Genomic DNA, 19,259 nt, shown 5'->3' with positions numbered 1-19,259 from the left:
AGGAGATAAAAGAAAGAATAAAATAATGTAGTTTAYAGTACCTCTTCATACTCTTTGCTTTATGCTTGTCCACTTTCATTTCTGCTCCAGGTATTCTACAATGTTCAGAACAATAGTTAGGAAGTCTGTCTCTGTGCATCTTCTCTAATGTTACTTGCTTTTTCTTTTGAAAGCAGTTTAACAGTAAAACAAAAGATGGGTTTACTGTGAACACTAAAGTCCCCAGCCTCAAGGATCAAGGGAAAGAATACGATGGATTCACAATTACAATAACAGGAGATAAGTATGTTTGACATTTTCAAATATATGCATGAATTGCTGTAATGATGAAGTATTAGCAGTTAATTTGCTCTCAAAATACCATTTTCTGCTTGCATAAAGTGGATTTTGTGTTTCACTGCTGGCATTTGTGCAGAAACCTTTGTTTATCTGAGATCTTGTAATTCCTGTGGTATTTCCTAACAAAGGAGTATGGGTAGTATTTAAGGAGCAGGCCTGGTTGACATAATTCTCTAACACAGAGCATATAAATGAAGAGTGACATTGTTATTTGTTGTAGGCTATAAAATGCTAGAGGAAGAAAGTCTTTGTCCATATTTAAATATCTTTGTTTTTGTGAGACCTTACTTGCTGTGGACATTGAGAAGTCTTGAGTGGAATGGAAATTTCTGTGATCCAAGAATGGAAAAAGCTGTCTGTTCTATTGGTGTCTGGCCTCTTTTTTTTTTTTTTTTTTTTTTTTTTCACAATATTTGTGGATCTTCTGTTGGTAATTGCCAACTTGGACTGTGCCATTCTGTGAAGGTGTGTTCAGGAAGCTGTAGGCCAGGCTCTGGGTAATTGCCTTCTTCAGGAATACTGGGTCATTTGTCGTCTTAAAGCATGACCACTAATCTGAGCTTCAGAAGCCACTTCCAACTACTAACTGAAAGTTTGAATAGACATTTCTTGCCTCTGGTTCATTATGGGATTTTAAATTGGAAATTTTCATAAAACTTGAACGTTTCCAACGTGTGGTGTGGAAGCTGGGCTTACATACTAAAGTGTTAACTTATCTCTTGATTTTTAATTTTATATTCTAAATCATATCTCTTCTTACTGTAAGATGATGTAAAATATATGGCACCACTGTCTTGGAAAGATACTTTAGTCCAATTAGAACTGTATAATTTTGTTTTGCAGAGATTTTGTTGTACATGGATCTGTTTCAATCCATAGTTTGTAATGACACTTTTATGCAGAAAAAGTTCCAGTTTGGCAGTTTACATGTTAACAAAACTATAGCGTATGTTCTATACAAAAATGTCAAAAACAGGAAGATACTTAAAAGTATCATTTTTTTCCTCCACACTTGAAGTGAAACACTAATGCTTGTCAGATATCCTTCAATGGAAATACTTTATCTGTGATTAGACATCAATCTTTACAAACTCTTYCAGAAAAACTTAGAGAATGACAAAATGTTTTAATTACTGTGACTTCTTTTTATTTTTAGGAGAGTGCTATTCACTTATTCTCATGCTGAAGAAAAATTACAGGAAAAAGATTATGATGTGACATTTTACTGTAGTAAATTTGTTACTTACCTTGGATATTAGATTGTGCATCAAGCTCTGTGTGAAAGAAAAAACAACTTTTTTTTTCTTTCTTTTTTTAATCTGTTTGACAGAGTGGGGAACATACTATTTTCAGTAGAAACTCAGACAACTGAAGAAAGAACGCAGCTGTATCATGCAGAAATAGATGCACTATATAAGGATCTAACAGCTAAAGGAAAAGTACTAGTTCTATCTACAGAGCTGGGGGTAAGGTTGTTTTAATGGAAATGATGAATTCCTTGATGTATTTCTATTATACCTGCTGTTTAATAGGTACTTTCTTAATAATTTTTTAAATTCTAAGTAGTGAAGATCTTAAGTAATGATGCTGACTGCTTGTTTAAACCTAATTATGACAATTTGAAAATAAATTGCCATATTTTCACCTGTTACTTAAGTTTGCTCTGCTTTGCTGCAGCAAAGGAAAAGTCCAGACAAGGAGGTTCCAGTGTCACAAAGTGCTGCAATATAGAAATGTGCTTTTTCTTGTTTGTTTGCTTAATCCAGTAAATCTGTGATCACTGCTTCATTGTCCTGTCAATCACTGCTTAAATCATGTGTAGATCTGGTCCATGGGCCAGATGTGAGAAGTAGCATGAARCCATGGATCCATGGCAAAGTGCTATAATTGTGTTAATGTTGGTTTGTACTGTAATAAGAATCTGACTGCATTTGAGCTTGTCCTTTCCATTTTTGGTCCTTTAACACAGTACAGGTGAACTATATTTCACCTAAATGTTAAATGTATAATAAAATAACTTCCTTTACCTTAACCTGTTAATCAGATTTCAATTTATCAGCTTGACTTTTTTTCACACTTGAAATAATTCTTTAGAAAAAAACAGTAGCATTATAAGACTTTTTATATGGATTACTGTACATGGTTTTGTGATTTTTGTTTGGACTATTAATATTTAATTACCTTTAATTCTTTTCTTGTTTTCTTTTTTAAACTTAGGAAGCAGATGCTGTGTGCAACTTGATCCTGTCATTAGTTTATTACTTCTATAACTTAATGCCTCTTTCAAGAGGTTCCAGGTTAGTGTTTTTCTTCTATCATGCATCCGTTATCTTCAATACACTCTGTAAAAATAAACACATTACGATACTGAAGCATACAGCCATTTTCAGTGGCTAAAAAAGGATCCGTGAGTTGAATTGTCTATCTTGCAATCTCTCATTTTATGCTGCCATGACAATGGGGACTGAGTTTGTACTGTTTTAAAAGCTGGCTTGTCGTTACTGATGGTAATTATTCATAGCTGCATGCATATTTAAAATGAGTAGTCTATATATTTTTAGACTTCAGCTCACAGACTGAAAAGTGTCATTTTTAAATTGTAACATTTGAGTTCCTAATCCATATTATGTTACAGCACTCTAATTTCACTCAAAAAGCTTTCCCTCTTGGGAACAGGAGTTTGCTTTGTCTTTAGTTTAGCAGAGTTCTAAGAGCTCACAGGTCTGAAATTATGATTCTGACCCCTGTAGAGACTGTTTTTCAGTAGTTCATCTCCATAGGACCTTAAGTTCATTCCCATGGTGCTGGAGAGTGAAAGTGATTTCCCTTTGAAGTATGTYGTATTTGTTTTTGTTTCTAAAATAAAGTAACTATCAAAGTATTTTGTATTAATCCTCTTTGCAATAGTAGTAGATTAAATTTGTCTACATTATCTAAAATAGTATTATGGAAAGACTTCTCTATTTTGTTTTTTAGTGTGATAGCTTATTCAGTGATCATGGGAGCACTAATGGCAAGTGGAAAAGAAATATCAGGAAAGATCCCTAAAGGAAAGGCAAGTATCAAAATACACTGACTCAGCTTTTGTAGAGGAAGTAATACTTACAAATGTAGAGAGGGAGCTGTAAAAATGGACAGAAGTTGCCCAATGGCTTACTGGAGGTATCAGCCATTTACTGTGTTGTCTTGAGCTTTAAACTTTTCATATCTGTTATGACAGCAGGTGAGATTTAGAGGTGGTATCTGCAATATCTCTGGTTAACTCAGATATTGTTGCAGGTCATCTGCCACAGTAATTATACCTTTTTAACCCTGAAGCCATCCTAGTGTGCTGAGCAGCTCTTTCCAGCTTCCTTTGAAAGTATTCTGAGAATACTTGAGCAGAATAATTGGCTTTTCTATGTGTGCAGCAGAAATTTTCTTTCTTCGCTCTCAATGTGATCCTGCCCCTTTACTCAGCCCTGGGGAAGCCTCATTTCGAGTACTGTGTCCAGTTCTGGGCTCCCTGGCACAAGAGAGACATGGAGCTGCTAGAGAGAGTCCAGCGTAGGGCTATGAAGATGATCAGAGGGCTGGAGCACCTGCCTTATGAGGAACGGCTGTGAGAGCTGGGCCTCTTCATCCTGGGGAAGAGAAGACTGAGGGGGGATCTTATCAACGTGTACAAGTACCTGAAGGGAGGGTGTCAAGGGGACGGGGCCAAACTCTTTTCAGTTGTCGCATGGGACAGGACAAGAGGCAATGGGCAGAAATTGAAGCACAGGAAATTCCGCCTGACCGTGAGGGGGAATTTCTTCGCTGTGAGAGTGACAAAGCACTGGACCAGGTTGCCCCGAGARGTTGTGGAGTCTCCTTCTCTGGAGATCTTCAAGGCCTGCCTGGATGCAACCGTGTCTAACATGCTCTAGGTGACCCTGCTGAGCRGGGAGGTTGGACTAGATGATCTCTAGAGGTCCCTTCCGACCTTACTGATTCTATGATACTATGATATGGTCGACCACTAAATGATCTGGAATCCATTTGCGACTTCTCTTAATTCCCCCTTCCCCTCTGTATCCTGCTTATTTCAAAACAAAGTCTTACTTTTCAAGACATTAGATTCAAAATTAAACCACCTTGCTCAATGATGGGGGTTCACTTTGTGTATTCAGTCATCTGCTGGTTGAAAATTTATTACAACTTTTGATCTGTTAGCTGTATTGCGTCTTTAGTATGCCAGGAATGAGAGCTCCTTTGTCTTTTAATGCATTGTTGAAAGGATCGAACAAATTCTAGTGAGAATCAGCAATTTTGAAGAAAATATTTTGCATGCATAACTGAAGGGAGAGTGACTTGCCTTTCTGTTCCAGCAGTACCTGTGAAAACAGTGAAGTTTGTCCTTTCAGTACAATGAGCTTAGAAGGCTGATAACATTAAAAACAAAATAAAAACTGAAAACATACAAGGCAAATATTATATTCTACTCCTAATAGCTTTTAATAATGTGCTGCACTTCCTTAAAAGCAAGAAAGTGTTCTCTTCAGTGGGTCAGTAAGCTGGTATCTTCAGTATTCTGTAGGGGTTCTAGCTCAAGTGGAAGACTTATTTATCTGGGGAAGTTTTATACATATTTTTAGGTTTATATTATAGGATAGAGCATTTTGCTGACTGATTTATGCAGAGTTTCAAGATTACTTAAAAGCAGGATTTTTGACTCACAGGAAGCTTTGGGGCCACTTCTTTGCCTGAACTGTAACAAAAACTTTTTAATGAAAATTTTCACCAGCTGGAAGAGTGGTTCCCCCCCCCCTTTTTTTTAATTGAATGAAACTGTTTAGGATTTTTTGCCAGATCCATTAGAAGGGGATTTCCAGTCCCAAGCTTATGAAAGAACGCATTATCAGACTGCTCTAAAGCCAGAGATGTGCAGCTCTAGAGTCTTGTGCTTACCACCTGGCAGGTCTGCCAGTAGCTAAGGTCACTATAGTGTCCAGTGTTGTTTGCGATAGGGTACCCAGCCTGCAGACAGCTTCAGTGCCTGTAATGCCTGCCTACTTCCAAACACCTTTCATTGGTGATGAGGGACAAACTAGTCTGTGCATAAACCAGTTTGTGGTTCACCCCTCTAGGGGCAGAGGTAACATTCTTTCAAAATACTTGAATTCAGTCAAAGTTCACTGGACGCCAAATGTTTTAACCTAGATGTTTCAGTATTAATGAACTTAGACTGAACATTGTTCATTGAAAACACATTATCAGCTGTAGATACAAAGTTGCCAGATGTCTTAGCTATGTGTAGTTAAAACTTGTCCAAAAACCCATTGTGGATAGAAGCAATACAGAATGCTCAGAAAGCTCAGTATAAATCTACCATTCTGTGGTACTATATTCTGGCATTTTGCAGAGTAGAGTATGTAGAATCAATGAGAAATATCTCAGTTTTAATTGGGCATTGTCTGTCTTCAGCCCTGTATTACAGTATTTTCTTGCACTAAATTTTTAGTATAACTGTCTTGTTAAGAGATGATTTTAAAAAATGATTTTTTCCACAAAAAGAAGGATATAGTTTTAAATGTTGATTTAGTTATTAAAAATACTCAAGAATTAACTCTGTGGAATTAGAGGATTTAAAGCTTCTCATTTCTTACAATCTTTTTTGTTTTTCTGCATTTTAGCTGGTTGATTTTGAAGCAATGACAGCAGCAGGGTCTGAAGCTTTTAGCAAAATAGCAAGGAGCTGGATGAATCTAAAAAGGTAAATTGTTTTGTCCAAATTCTTGAGGAAAGAGATGTGGGGGAGCTCCATTTTTTTTATATAAAACCTTGGAAATGTGATTACTAGATATTACTAGATTCTTAAACAGTAGATGGGATTACAGTAAAACTTGCTTTTGAGACGATCATGAATTGGCATATTGCACTGCTATCACTAAAGTTTAAGATTTGGGCTTTTTAAGAATTTGTGCCCAGCAATGATAGTCACCTGCCTCTGGTCTGCCACAACATGGCAGTATCCAGGAATGGTCTTCCTTTATCCCGTAGACCTGTCCCTAAATGTTTGCGTTCACCTTTCAGCAAACTTGACCAGGGCCCATTCAGTCCGATTCTCTGATGAAATCTGACATCTTTTCTCCACTGGCAATATAGCAGAGGTCCATCTGGATTTTGCACCATTTAATTTGTAACTTTATTCCTACAAAAACTCCATGGAATAGTGTGGCCTACAGATAGGATTGGGATGGTGCTGGAAATGGGCTGTCAAAAGAAAGATTGTCTGCCAAAATAATCTTCATCAGAGAGCTGGGCCATTTCTGGGAGTCCTCAGCTAAATGCAAACYAATACATTTTTAAACTGTGTTTTCTGAATTTATCAAAAATCCTCAGCCAGACCAGCATAGGCTTATGAGAAATATAAGGTACTGCATTCAAACAAATGGTTAAGCTACTGGAGCCCACAGGAACAAAAATAAGGCAGTGGCATCAAGATGAGCCACCTTTACATCACTTGTCAGCAACAATGGGCTCTTTGGGGTATTTGTACTATGGAAATTAAATGAGTAAGACTGAAAGACTTTTTATGTATCAAATTTAAATCTATACTTAAAACAATGACTTGGGAATGATGAGTTTGTTAAATGATCCATTGTATTTTTCAGCACTGCTTACAGATTGATGAGACAAGACTTGAATTCACAAGTCCAGTAGTTTATTTCTGATCTAACAGAACAGTAGTTTAAACACTCAGTTATCTTGTGGCTGTTATCTTCTGAAAAAAAAAATGTATGGCAACATTTGCTTCATTTTGTCCAGTGGTCAAATTTGCTTGCTCTTTTTTGTTGTTGTTGTTTGATAATTAATAAATCTGAGAATTAAGCAAACAAAATGAGGAGAAATTTTAACTTAGTCACTTCTTTTCCATTCTAAGGATCTCTTCAAACTATACATTTAAACTTATTACCTGTCTTTTAATCCTGTTTTAATCTGGAGCATTTTTAAAGCTGATGGCAGTTTTGAAGCCTCACTTTGGTCCCTGGGAAGATCATGGAGTGAGTCCTCTAGGAACTTGATCTGGCACTAGAAGAAGGTGGTTGGGCACAGCCAACAGGGATTTACCAAGAGTAAATCATGCCTGACCAACCTAATTGCTTTTTGTGATAAAACTACTGGATTCGTGGATGAGGGGAGAGCAGTGGATGTTGTTTACCTTAGCTTTAGCAAGCATTTATCACTGTCTTCCACAATATTCATGTAGCAAAGTGGGACATTTTTGTCTGAATGAGTGGGCAACTAGATAGGTTAAAAAAAAAAAAAAAAAAAAAGGTTTGGATTTGGCTGTAGTGGTAATGGGTAACTCTCTCTCTGGAGGCCACTAACAAATGGAGCATTGTGGGGTCTAYCCTAGGACCTACCTTGTTTAATATCTTTATCAATGACCTGGAGGAGGCAAAGGAGTGCTTGCTCTTGAAGTCTGCAGATAATCCCAAATTGTAGAGACCAGTTGATACTGCCGTTTGGAGGACCTAGACAGGCTGGAGGAATGGGTCAACATGAGCCTTACAAAATTAAAAAAGTACAAGTGCAAAGTCTTGTACCTGGGAAGGAAGAATCCTGTGCAACAATACAGGTGGGGACTGCCTGGTTGGAGAGCAGCTTTGCAGAAAAGGACCTGGGGGCCCTAGTAAACAGCAAACAGAATTGGTAGTGCTGATAGCGACCCCTGGCAGCAGGGGATGTCCAGCAGCATCCTGGGCTGTGCTAACAGGAGCATACCCATGGACTGGGGGAGGAGATGATCCTCCTCTACTCCACACTTGTTTAGACTACATCTAGAACACTGCATCCAGTTTTTGGGCTGCCATTATAGAAAAGATGATGATAAACTGGGGCAAATTCAGCAAAGGGCCACCAAGATGGTCAGGGACTGGAGCATGTGCCTTATCAAGAGGGAATTGCACTTCTTCATCCTAGAGAAGAGAAGGTTTTGTGCGGGCCCAAGAGCAGCCTTTCAGTACCTATRAGCAGTATCAAGAAAACTGAGCCAGGCTTTTCAGTGATGCCCAATAGGGGTGATGAGAGACAATGTGCAAAAGTTGAAACAGGAGAGAGATTCAGGTTGGGCACAGATTTTTTGCCCTGAGACAGTCAAGCGGTGGAGCAGGTTACCCAGAGAGGTGGTGTAGTCTCTGTTCTGAAGGTTTCCAAGACCCAGCAGGATAAAGACCTGAACAACCTTGTCTTATCTTATACTTGACCATGCTTTGAACAGGTTGTCAGATTATGGACCTTCTGAGGTCCCTTACAACCCGACTTATTCTATGATATTATTGACAGTTCGTACTGCTGTTAGTGCTAAACAAATATCTCACTGATTAGTACAGTTTAATTTATTATCAGTGGCTATCGGTCTTGCAAGACTGTAATACCTCATTTAAAATGAAGAACATCATTAAGAAGACTCAAAGTACATCTGGTTCAGGCTCAGATTAAAATTCTACATGTAATCATATTCAGTCCTTATTAAGTAGTGACATTTTTAAACTACAGTGTAGCAGCTTGCAGTTGATGCTTCTTTTACAGTAGTAGATTTTTAATAAAAGTAGTCTGCACAAATATTATGACTTGGTTGTCTTGGAAATACCAAATGTTTATAGTTCCTACAATTTATTTTACTATAAATTTCTCAGTTTACATGCTTACCTCTTTCTTAATCCTGTGTTCATGTATCAAAAATATTTTGACGCATCTTTACTAGAATAGAGCAGACTATCTTAGGATCAAAGGCAGCTTAAGCCATTTTAATCCTTGCTACATGTTTCTGAAATTATTTGCAGGATCCCATAGCAAACCAGATTTGGATTAAAAAATAACTGTATCAAAAACAAAATTTATTTTTAACCTGGAGCATTTCATAGTGCAGTCCCACCAATAGATTTACTGGCTCAACCGAGAGATGTGTAATGGGCCAGGAATCAGGCAGAGGGGAGAAAATGCTAAAGAAGTCTTTGCTTGAGATTGAGGAAAAGTATCTGTGGAACCACAGCCCACTTGAAGTAATAATATAAAGGTAATTAACCTGACTGACTAATTTGTCAGCAGTGTAGGAATAATAGTGGGTAAAGTAACTAAGAGTTGAAAGACTTCAAGCAATAAAATTCTGCTTTAATTTCTGCCATTTTGGTAAGCTCCTTTATATGGTGATTATTTTCATTCTCTGTATTGAGGGCACTTACTGAAGTGAGTAGTCATAAGAAGCGAGAACTGATGGGCAACAGATTCTTGAATTTAGTTCCCAAATTTGCTGGAGAAGGGAATGAGCAGAAATGTAAGTTAAGATGTTAATTTTCTGGTAATTCATTAAACTCAGCAAAAGATGATTAATTTTCTTTTTTCCCTTTTTTTCAGTATTTCTCCTTCTTATAAGACACTACCATCAGTATCAGAGACATTTCCAACACTGAGAACAATGATTGAAGTACTAAATACAGACTCGTCTCATTGTTTAAAAAAACCTGTAATTGTTGTGTAATTTATACAAATAAAAAGCCAAGTCTCATTGCTTCATAAATTATTTTGAAAGGGAAAATTACAAACTGGGTTTGTTTTTACTTTTATGAGGTTTTCTTGTTTTTCTGGTGAGAACTACTCAAGTCAAAGTACCCTATTTACCAAAAACAGGAATCTTTTTGTGTGACCAACAATATTACAAAGGGAAGAAGAAATTTAACAGTTGTTTTTTTTCTTTTTTTTTTTTTAATCCAAGTTTACTCAGATAGGCCAAACTGAAAAGCAATTAGAAATTTCCATTTCAGTTATGTTCTGAACATACTACGTTAACTTTAAAAAGTTAATGTGCTTTGAAAATACCACTTCCCATTTTTTTTCCCCCCAAAGCCTCTGTCTTCTGCATGGAAAACTTCATGAGCCATACATATGAGAGTAATTAGTAAATATACAGGCATTTCATGTAATGTAATCCAGTGAAGGAACAGCTGTCAGCTTAGAAGAACTAGTTTCAGGAAAGCATGCTTTGGAAATAAACAAATGACACATCTAGAATTAGCTTGGTGAATAAATGTTAGAAATGCCGCAATTTTACATTAGTCTCCCTTTCCAAATATTCATTCCTGTTCCTCTTTGGCAAAAGATAGCAAAAGAGTGAGAATATATTTGGAGAGCTATCTAGGGGTCTTTGGGTTGCTTTTGTTGGAAGGGGCTAGCAGCTTTCTGGAAAGACAGACATTCTGTAGGGCAGGGCTAATTCAGTTCTGAGAATGTGGACAGTACCACAAACTATGGTTCACATTGTAATAGTGATGATATTGCTTTTGGTAAGTTCTCACTGAATTTTACTCATTTTAATTTGAGCTTTGTGACTTTGAAATCCTTTGTCAGGATAAGGGACTTCAGAAGCATAAGCTGTAGCAGGCAATGGTGAGGCAAATGTTTCCTCAGTGCCTTTATCAAGGCATTTTTGTTGTCCCCTTAATATTCAGCRTTTCAGAAAGACTATTGCGTTTCTAGATACAGCTTTCAGCTTTTCCCAGTGTTGATGGTTTAACTGTGATTCTGTTGCTATCACCTTTTGCACACATACTCTTTTCTTTACTACTACTTAATTTTCCAGTACTTACAGCTTTTGGGGCACAATTGCAAGTCTTTGCCCTAATCAAGTCCCATGAGAGATGCTAAACAGTTACTTACCAAGGGGCAGAGGAGAAAACTCTGCATGCTCCAAGGCATGCCAAGCCCAATAGCAGTGGTATGGTTCCTTTTTCTGGCTATAGCACAGTACATTCTCAAACCTGTCTTTAAYCAAATAAAGAAATGCAGCAAAGCGCCAAGAATATTGATACAGGTGACCTGTTTCAATAGTGGGACTGAAAGTAGGGTAGATTTATTGAAGGGAGGGCTTTTATCTTGATTATCCTACATAAGCAGCCACTAGATTCAAAGTGGGCTCTGTGTATGTACACAATTTGGGGGGAGTGTTAAGTCTGGGGGAAAAAAAAACTAAGAAGCCACAAGATAAGATAGAATTTGTTCTGAGTACTAATACTCATTATGAAAAGAGCCCTGTTCATTTAAAGTTGGATTTCAGTATTTGTTAACTGGATCACTGACAAAATACGACAGCCATGGGTAGCCAGTCTCTAGAATGTTCACACATATGAACATTTTTCCTAGAAATGGTAGGAAAGGAAACCTGCAAAGCGGGTGTTTATTATGTCTGTAATACCAAGCAGTGCATCTCACTGTGAGCTATCAGTTCTCCCACTACATGTGTTTCAGAGGTTTTAGTTTCTTCTGCTTCATATCTGGTTTGCGAACTGGCTGCTCATTAGCATTTGGAGTTCATTTTAGCAATGTGTTTTCCAATTCGGACTCTTTTGAGGTGAAACAAAGCATTCTGAGACCCCTCTGCAATGTAAATCAAAATGCAGTAAGTGGAGAAAATAAAGAGACTTGCTTTAGTTTAAGTCAGGAGCAAACTTTTAAAACAATGATGCATATATGCCTCTAGGAACCTATTTTTCATGAACTCTTATATTCAAAGATTATATACTATAATATGAGAGTAGGGAAAGAATTACGCATTCCTCCCACTTACAGCCTTCTACCATCTATTGCTGAAATMAATTGTACTATCTGTGTGCTCACTGTTTCTTCTTAAGAACAAGTGCTGTTACATACCAACTTCTTACCATGCTACCATTAATAGACTTGTAATTATAACAGAAGCAATGTTATATGAAGGAAGGGAGAAAAAGTAGGAAGCAGATTTTGTATTTAAGTGGTGTGGTTTTCGGGGTTGTTTTGTTTTTTTATTCCTGCCTCTGATATGTCTGAGGGTAGGTCTGGAATATATTTCAAGATTCGCATGGACTGTCCTAGAGCTACAGTGATAAAAATGGTTAGATTTAATTGGAAAACAGTGACCTGACTCCTAGCCCAAGGAACTGTTAACATTGTGCCCAAACGCTGTGCCTACATCTGAGCATCTTCTTCCTAAAGCTTATTTTTTTTCCTCTGCTTCCGCTTGTTTGCAAGGAAATCATTAAATAAGTGAGTAGAGGATATGTAATGAGTGCCCAAAACATCATCATGCAAGGAAATCTAGAAAAGGGGAAATAGCTGTTTGGAATCCAAGTTAGCAGTCGTTAGCGAGCACTAATCTACTTTGTAACATTGTTAAGCATTTTGAAGGATTGGTATAAATTTGAGAAACTAAGTAAAAATCACCAGAAAAAAATAGAAGCTGATTGCAAATGTAGCCCTAAGATTGACGATCCAAACCATAGTGAAAGCAGATTTGACCGATACTAATGAGCACCCTTTTCAAACTTCCTTGATCAGAATTTATGTAAAGGGCTAAAGTAAGTATTTCTTTCCAAGTACAAGGATAAAGTAAATTTGTGAGTTTCCATTAAAGGAACTATATTACTGCRCAATCGTGATGAAGGTATTCTTCTGCCGTCTTTTTGCTTAAGTACCTTTTCCATTCTGCTATAAGCACTACTTGCTTCTATTGTGTCTTCCATTTAAGGATATAAAAGATTCAGAAATATTTGTTAGATTTCATAATGGAGGAAAGTAATTATTATTCTCTCTTACCTAATGGAGAAACAGGTATAGTAGCCAGGAAGAAATTCCTAATTTAATGACTACTTGATTGTACTAAAACATTATAATTTCTTTCCTCTTAGCCTGTAAAGCCTATAACTTTTCCTCTGGCTTGTACTTTTTGTTGAGAAAGGGGAACTCTATGTTGGTACTGACCAGGAAGTTCTTGGGGCTATAAAATAAAAGATTTCTGGTTTTCAAGCTCTAACAGAGGGAGTGGAGAAGTGGTGGTGGGGACTAGGGAAATTCCCTGGACAAACAAGCCACATACATCTGTTCAGGTTTTCTTTTTCTTATTTATCTTACTCCTGTGACTGACTTCATACCCATCCCCCTTCTGTCAGATAAAAAGATGATATTAATGGAGATTGAAGGTGTGTTAGTGTAATGTATATTATACCTCTATGAGTGTATGTGTGTTTCAAAGACTTGTTTCTCTGGGTGTGATACATATGACTAAGAAGGAAAGCAAGCWTAAGTTAAATACTTTAAAACAAGTTTAACAAACAAAACAAGATTATATAAATGGGCTGGTACATGATGACTTGGAGAATTGTAATTACCTTGTAAGAATGGAGAAACCTAATTATCATTTTCCATCTTCTTCTATGTCACTTTAGATAACTGGTCGAGTGATATCATTTGAGCTCTTAAATGGGAACACTAATGTATAGCAGCTCCAGCCATTTAACTATTAGGAATAATGTTTAGAGAAAGCAAAGTGGAAAAAATAAGCCAAGTAATGAAGACCTGCTAGGCTGAACCTCAATATTTGTGAGACTTTGTTTTGAAGAAAATAACCCCCCCTATGCAGCTGTCCAGAACAAAAGGCAAAATAGATTTAATCTTGTACAAATCTCTTTCTGAGATACTTGTCTGTCTTTGGTATGGGGAAAGAGTGTGTGGGTGTGCACGTGCACTGACGTATGTGAAGAAGCAAAAATGCTGAGACTAGGGGATCTTTCTGGAGGTTTGCAAAACATTTGATGTGGTACCATACACAAAGCTAGGACCTGATACAGGAAAAGAGAGCTCCTGTTGAGTGGATGAGGAGCTAAATGGAAGRGAGGAACAAAGTAGTGTGCTGCAAGGCAATCTAAGGTTAGTAATGTAGTCTGCCAAATTTGCAGATCATGCAAAATTTGGAGATGGTGCTAATAAAATGAGGCTCTGAACAGTAGGTAGGAAGAACTCAACATCTGAAAATACCTCAAATGGGATGGTATGGCAATCAATAAAATCAAGCCCTTTGTAATTTTCAAATAATGAGTTCCAATCTTGGGTAATGCAAGCTGCAACTAACTAAATTTACTACAATCATGTGGCTGTGGAAAGGGCAYGTGAAACCGTAGCATGTACCAGGAAAAAGATTTCTAGTCCAGAATATTTTAAAGATGTTATTGCGCATGTCTGCGTTCAAGAACAATGAATTCAGATAGGARTAAGTGTAGAAGAGTACTAATTGAATGAACAGGGTACTGCAGCAAAGACTGATGTGGAACAGGGTTTCCCTATAAATATATTATTATGAAAAACAGCTGATTTAGGAGAGAAAACTACAGCTAAAAAGAACCCTACTGTTGACATGAACTGGTTATTGGGCTGGTAACTAGAAGATTTCAAACACTTGCAAGAGTTAAGTAATGTACTCCACTCTTGTCAAAAGAATGTTTTAAAACAAGCTTCTTAATGTATAACTTATAAAGTTTTGAGCAGAATAGTATGATGTGGTGGTTAGAAATCCCTTCTAATCCTGTTGGAGAGGTCAGTGATGTAGAGAAATTCAAATTCACAATCTGAATTTCACAATCCCCATGTTTCCCTTAAGCTCAAGGGCAGAGGTAAATGTATCCAAGTAGTCTAATGTGGCAAACTTTTATCATAGTACTATTGCTTCTTTATTCTTCACCAGYTACTTTCCTCCCACACTTCTCTTAATTAACTGAACATCTGAAAGAAAGCAGTCCTCTCCCTCTTGTAGCACACCTACTAAGACCGAAGAAAATTATTTCAGCCTTTGGAAACTGTATTCATTCATGGCTTTGGGAACCTCCTTAACAATAAAACCCACCAGAATATATCCTTTCTATTTTAACAATATAACTAATACATAACAGATGGGCTTGTTGTGTTCGGGACACAACACTCATTTATCTTACCAAAATAATTCAGATGCTTTTGAATGACTCACTGCTGAGTTTGTTTAATTGGACAAAATAGCCTATCCCAGGCACCACGGCTCTCCTAATGCGATCTGCCAGACCTTTGACGGTATGAACAAATAAATAAGACCTTAAGAGTCAGGAAACCCAAATTCTTGGCTCCCTTGCTGGTCTGCCAGCTGAGGCAAATCACTTCCTGGTGCCGTTGCCTTAGCCAGGAATAACGTGGGAATACTACCACTCGCCTTCTTTGGAAAGGCCTTGAAGGTCTGTGGGAGAAAAGTGCTGCAACGCAGGGGTGCAAACCATCGAGGGGCCCAGACTGGAGCTGGGCCGACACGGCCACAGCGGCCACCTTGGCGCTGGGCTCCGGCTTCCCCCGCCCGGGCAGCGGGGAGCGACAGGCGCGGAGTCACCCCGCTGCCCTAGGCCGCCTCGGGCCCGGGGACAGCCCGCAGGCAGCGCGCGGCTGGGTGTAAAAGCGAGCTTGCAAGCRGTGCGGGGCCGGCAGCACCGGGGCCTCGCCCTCCGCCGGCCCAGGGAGCGAGAGAGAGGCAGCGCTGCCGGCCGGGCGGCGCGGGCAGCCCGCGGCGGAGAGGGAGGCGCCGCCGCAGCGGGGGAGGCTGCCGGGGCCGCCGCGGGCGCCGGGCGAGGACAGGGGCGTGCGGGGGGCGGCGCGGCGGCGGCGTTTATAGGGAGCGAGGGGAGGCGGCGTTTGCCGGAGTGGAGCAGGGAAAGGAAGGGAAGAAGGGAGGCGGCGGCGGAGGAGGAGGCGGTTCCCGCTCCCGCCGTGCGAGTGCGCCCGGCTCGGTGCGTGCGGGGCCGGCGGCGGCGGGGTGGCTATGGCCTCCATGGCGGCGGCGATCGCCGCCTCCCGCACGGCGGTGATGAACGGCAACCGGCCGCTGGACGAGCGGGAGCGCAAGCGGTTCAGCTACTTCTCCTCGCTGAGCCCCATGGCGCGCAAGATCATGGCGGAGAAGGAGCGGATCCGCGAGCGCTACGGGCCCGAGTGGGAGCGGCTGCCGCCCCGGCAGCAGGACGAGATCATCGACAAGTGCCTGGTGGAGCCGCACGTCCAGGCCCGCTACGCCGCACACCGCGGCGCCGCCCGGCCCGCCGCGCCGCCCGCCTCCTACCCCAGCCTCCGCCTCAACACGGGCCAGAAGGTGGTGCACTTCGGCGACGAGGTACCGCCGCGCCGCGGCCGCGGGGCTGCGAGGGCTGCGGGCCCCGCGCGGCGGCTCCCCGCGCCCCTCCCGGAGCTGGCGGCGGCGGCGGCGGGAGGTTCCTCGGCTGCAAGAGCCGCCGCCGCCCCCGGGGCTTCTGGCYGCTGTCAGAGCCCCGGAGCGCAGCCGGGCTTACGCTCGCAGGGCGGCCGTGATCGCCCGCTGGGCGGCCGTTAGCGGCGGCAGTTAGCGGCGGCCGTTGGCACTGCCCGCGCGCGGCTGTGAGGGGGGTCCGCCATCACAGGCCCTGGAGGGGGGGCGTTCCGAGTCACYGACGGCTGGGGAGCTGCACTGGCGATGAATGGGAGAGCTGTTTCATTTAACTAATTAATTATTTATCTCCCCCCCCTCCCCCGATCTGTATGTAGAAGAGCAGGATGTTATACTCCAAATGAGAGGATTAGATAGTGAAAACAGGGAAGGAAGCAGATCAAAGTTTAGCTGGAATGAGTAGAAATAATTTGGAAAGGGAGTTTGTAATTTTTTAAAAAAGGAGGGGGGAGAAGAAAAAGAGGCTTTCAAAAGGTGCCGATACTGGTCTCTCTTGTAAGTTCCCCAAAAGGTGATTTGGGTTATTAGTGCAGCTAGCTCTTAAAATAATCCTGTGCTGAAAATGGAGTCTAGACAGTGTTTACACTGAATTAAATCTCTTCCTTTTTGCTCTTGGTTTTAAAGATGGTTAAAAATATAACATTGAAAACATTCCAGCTCTTGATATTTTTGACACCTTAAAAAAATCAGTCTTTTCCACATTACATGCCAGGAAAAACAAGGATGTGGAAAGATAGATGGTAAAAAGTATGGATTTTAAAGCTTCTGAAGCTCTTCTACCTAATGGTAAAGTGTGGCAGTAGTTTTAGAAAAACATAGGTACAAGAATACCATGATTGGAATGTTTAGGTTACTCAGCTGGACCCATTGAATTACAAAGTCTAACAATTAATGTTGGCAAAGAAGTGACAGTACTCTTCAGATACTATATCTCTCTTACTCCTTGTATGTGTGTGTATATGTAAATATATATTTGAGTCTTAGCCTAATTACAAAGTGAATATCTCATTATGTTCACATAACTTCTTAAGGKGACTTATTTTTTTTTCTGGTAGTAGTCACACAAATTAATGTGCTTCTGCACTTGGAAACATCAGTCTGATTCGAACTGAACAGCACTTGTTTTAGCCTCCTCACCAAAAGGATTTGAAAGCAATACTCAAAGCACATAGATACTCAGCATCATGTTTCCTAATTGGCTTTATGATAGAAGGCTGTTGCCTGTGTTTCAGGTGTTGGGAAAGTATGAGAGTATGGAGCTCACATACTGTATTTAGAGTTGGAGAACATATGGTCATGTTTAGTGATAACAGAAATTCTGGGTAAGTATTTGATAGTAGACCATAATTACTGGAGAAAAAGGTATGGAAAGAAGCAGATAATAAATTTGGTTGTACAAGCAGTCTTCCAAAGGAAATGTAAGTTTGAAGCTACTTGCAGAAGAATTTAGGCTAGTGGCTGTGAAAAGTATGTTCAGCTTCCTCAGTCTCAGACAGCTCTGCTGTGCTTTCTGCTTTGAATTATAGGGATCCAGAATGAAAGAAAGCATGTTGTAGATTGTTGTGCTTCACCATATGGAAAAAGTCACTTGCTGCTTGACAAAAACTACAGCTAGACAGCCCATCTGAAACTTGGCAAGTCTTTCTTTTTCCCCTTTTCCCCCAAAAGGCAACTACGATACAAATCAAGTTGTACTTAGCCTTTCTGTAACCATTAACCAAAGAAAGCATGGTTCATCAAAATACTTGATGTGGAGTGATTAATTTTGGAAGCATCTGCCTCAACTGCCTCAGCTTCCAGGCTGAAGTTAATTATATTTCTGAAGAAAAGGGGTTCAACTTGTTTTGGCACCCTCTAGTCCCATTTTATTTCTTCCAACTGCACTGTTGAGCCTCAGAGGTTTTCCTGGCTCCTCATCTGATAGCTTCCTTCCCCCCCACCCACCTCCCTTTCTGCCATTTAACCTAATTCTTGGACATTTGCCCTGGCTCATTAATTGTTCCTTCTTACACTACTGTTACAGAGACACTGGAGCCAGTCTCTTGCTGTTTTGGTTCAGCTTTCCAGGCTTGAAAATGCCTTGCCTACACAGCTTTATTATCATGCTGTCTCCTGATCTGACAGCTTCCTGAACTGTGCAACTGCACATTTGTTTTGACAGAACAAGGGAACATGAAGGTGCTCCCCACCTGACATCTCTTCCTTTCTGTTTCTCTTGCTTTGCTAGCAGGCATGAAGGAAAGGAATTTTTGCTATATCTTGCTAATTCCTCTATGTCTAAGAATGCTACAAAAACTCTGGACTTTTAATTCACACCTTTCCTATCCCCTGTTCTCCATTGTGATTTCAGCCAATCATGAGATAGCTATGCTAACTGTTAACAGGAAAACATATATATATATAATTTACTTTATGTTCTTATTCTTGAGCAGAAGTTAAGAATTTAGGTACCTAAAAACTTAAAATCTGTTTTATCAAATGAAACTATTTCATTCTAAAMAAGACCTCTAAATTCACTGTCTTCACTCTCCAGCTCTAGTGAAATACCCAAACTATGGCCTGTGTTTATAGGGAAATAACTTCCTGCAAGAGCCTAGCTTGCATTGAAATAAAGATGTGTTATTTCAACCCTCCCCCCCCCCAAAGGGCTATTGTTTGTTTATTTTTTTAAATATAGCAGTCCTGCAACAAAACCACAAGAATATACATTCATAAAGATAAGGATTTTGCAGTGACTTATGATGGCCTAAACTGTTTTAGTTGTTTAGTCATTGTAAAACTTGCCCTCAGCTAGTTCATTAGCATATTTTGGCTGAGTTCCGAAATTGGAGTTTTACAAGCTCTCTCATCTAAACAGAGCTAAGATACTGCAGCAAGT

General features: G+C 39.9%; 2 protein-coding genes across 5 annotated transcripts in view; both read left to right on the top strand.

The window, feature by feature from the left end:
* Positions 1 to 9,871, top strand: part of TTC13 (tetratricopeptide repeat domain 13) — a 48,858-nt gene extending 38,987 nt beyond the window's left edge. For 2 of the 3 annotated variants that reach the window (XM_085315499.1, XM_085315501.1), the window contains exons 18-23: positions 174 to 283; positions 1,670 to 1,805; positions 2,557 to 2,636; positions 3,316 to 3,394; positions 5,994 to 6,073; positions 9,721 to 9,871. In XM_085315499.1, coding sequence (XP_085171625.1) covers positions 174 to 283; positions 1,670 to 1,805; positions 2,557 to 2,636; positions 3,316 to 3,394; positions 5,994 to 6,073; positions 9,721 to 9,844 — 609 coding nt within the window. In that variant the 3' untranslated portion in view covers positions 9,845 to 9,871. The remainder of the gene's footprint in view (positions 1 to 173; positions 284 to 1,669; positions 1,806 to 2,556; positions 2,637 to 3,315; positions 3,395 to 5,993; positions 6,074 to 9,720) is intronic. The other variant, XM_085315500.1, reaches the window with a different exon arrangement.
* Positions 9,872 to 15,800: 5,929 nt separating this feature from the next.
* The window catches only part of CUNH1orf198 (chromosome unknown C1orf198 homolog), a 25,886-nt gene continuing 22,427 nt past the window's right edge, over positions 15,801 to 19,259 (top strand). Inside the window, exon 1 of one of the 2 annotated variants that reach the window (XM_085315498.1) lies at positions 15,801 to 16,270. In XM_085315498.1, coding sequence (XP_085171624.1) covers positions 15,944 to 16,270 — 327 coding nt within the window. In that variant the 5' untranslated portion in view covers positions 15,801 to 15,943. Of the gene's footprint in view, positions 16,292 to 19,259 lie in introns of both variants that reach the window. The other variant, XM_085315497.1, reaches the window with a different exon arrangement.

This window comes from Rhea americana, unplaced genomic scaffold (genome assembly GCF_003343005.1).
Source record: "Rhea americana isolate MKP2758 unplaced genomic scaffold, rheAme1 scaffold_43, whole genome shotgun sequence".
In the NCBI taxonomy this organism is placed as follows: domain Eukaryota; kingdom Metazoa; phylum Chordata; class Aves; order Rheiformes; family Rheidae; genus Rhea; species Rhea americana.
The sequence above is the reverse complement of the archived record's forward strand: the minus strand, read 5'-3'. Positions and strand labels throughout refer to the sequence as shown.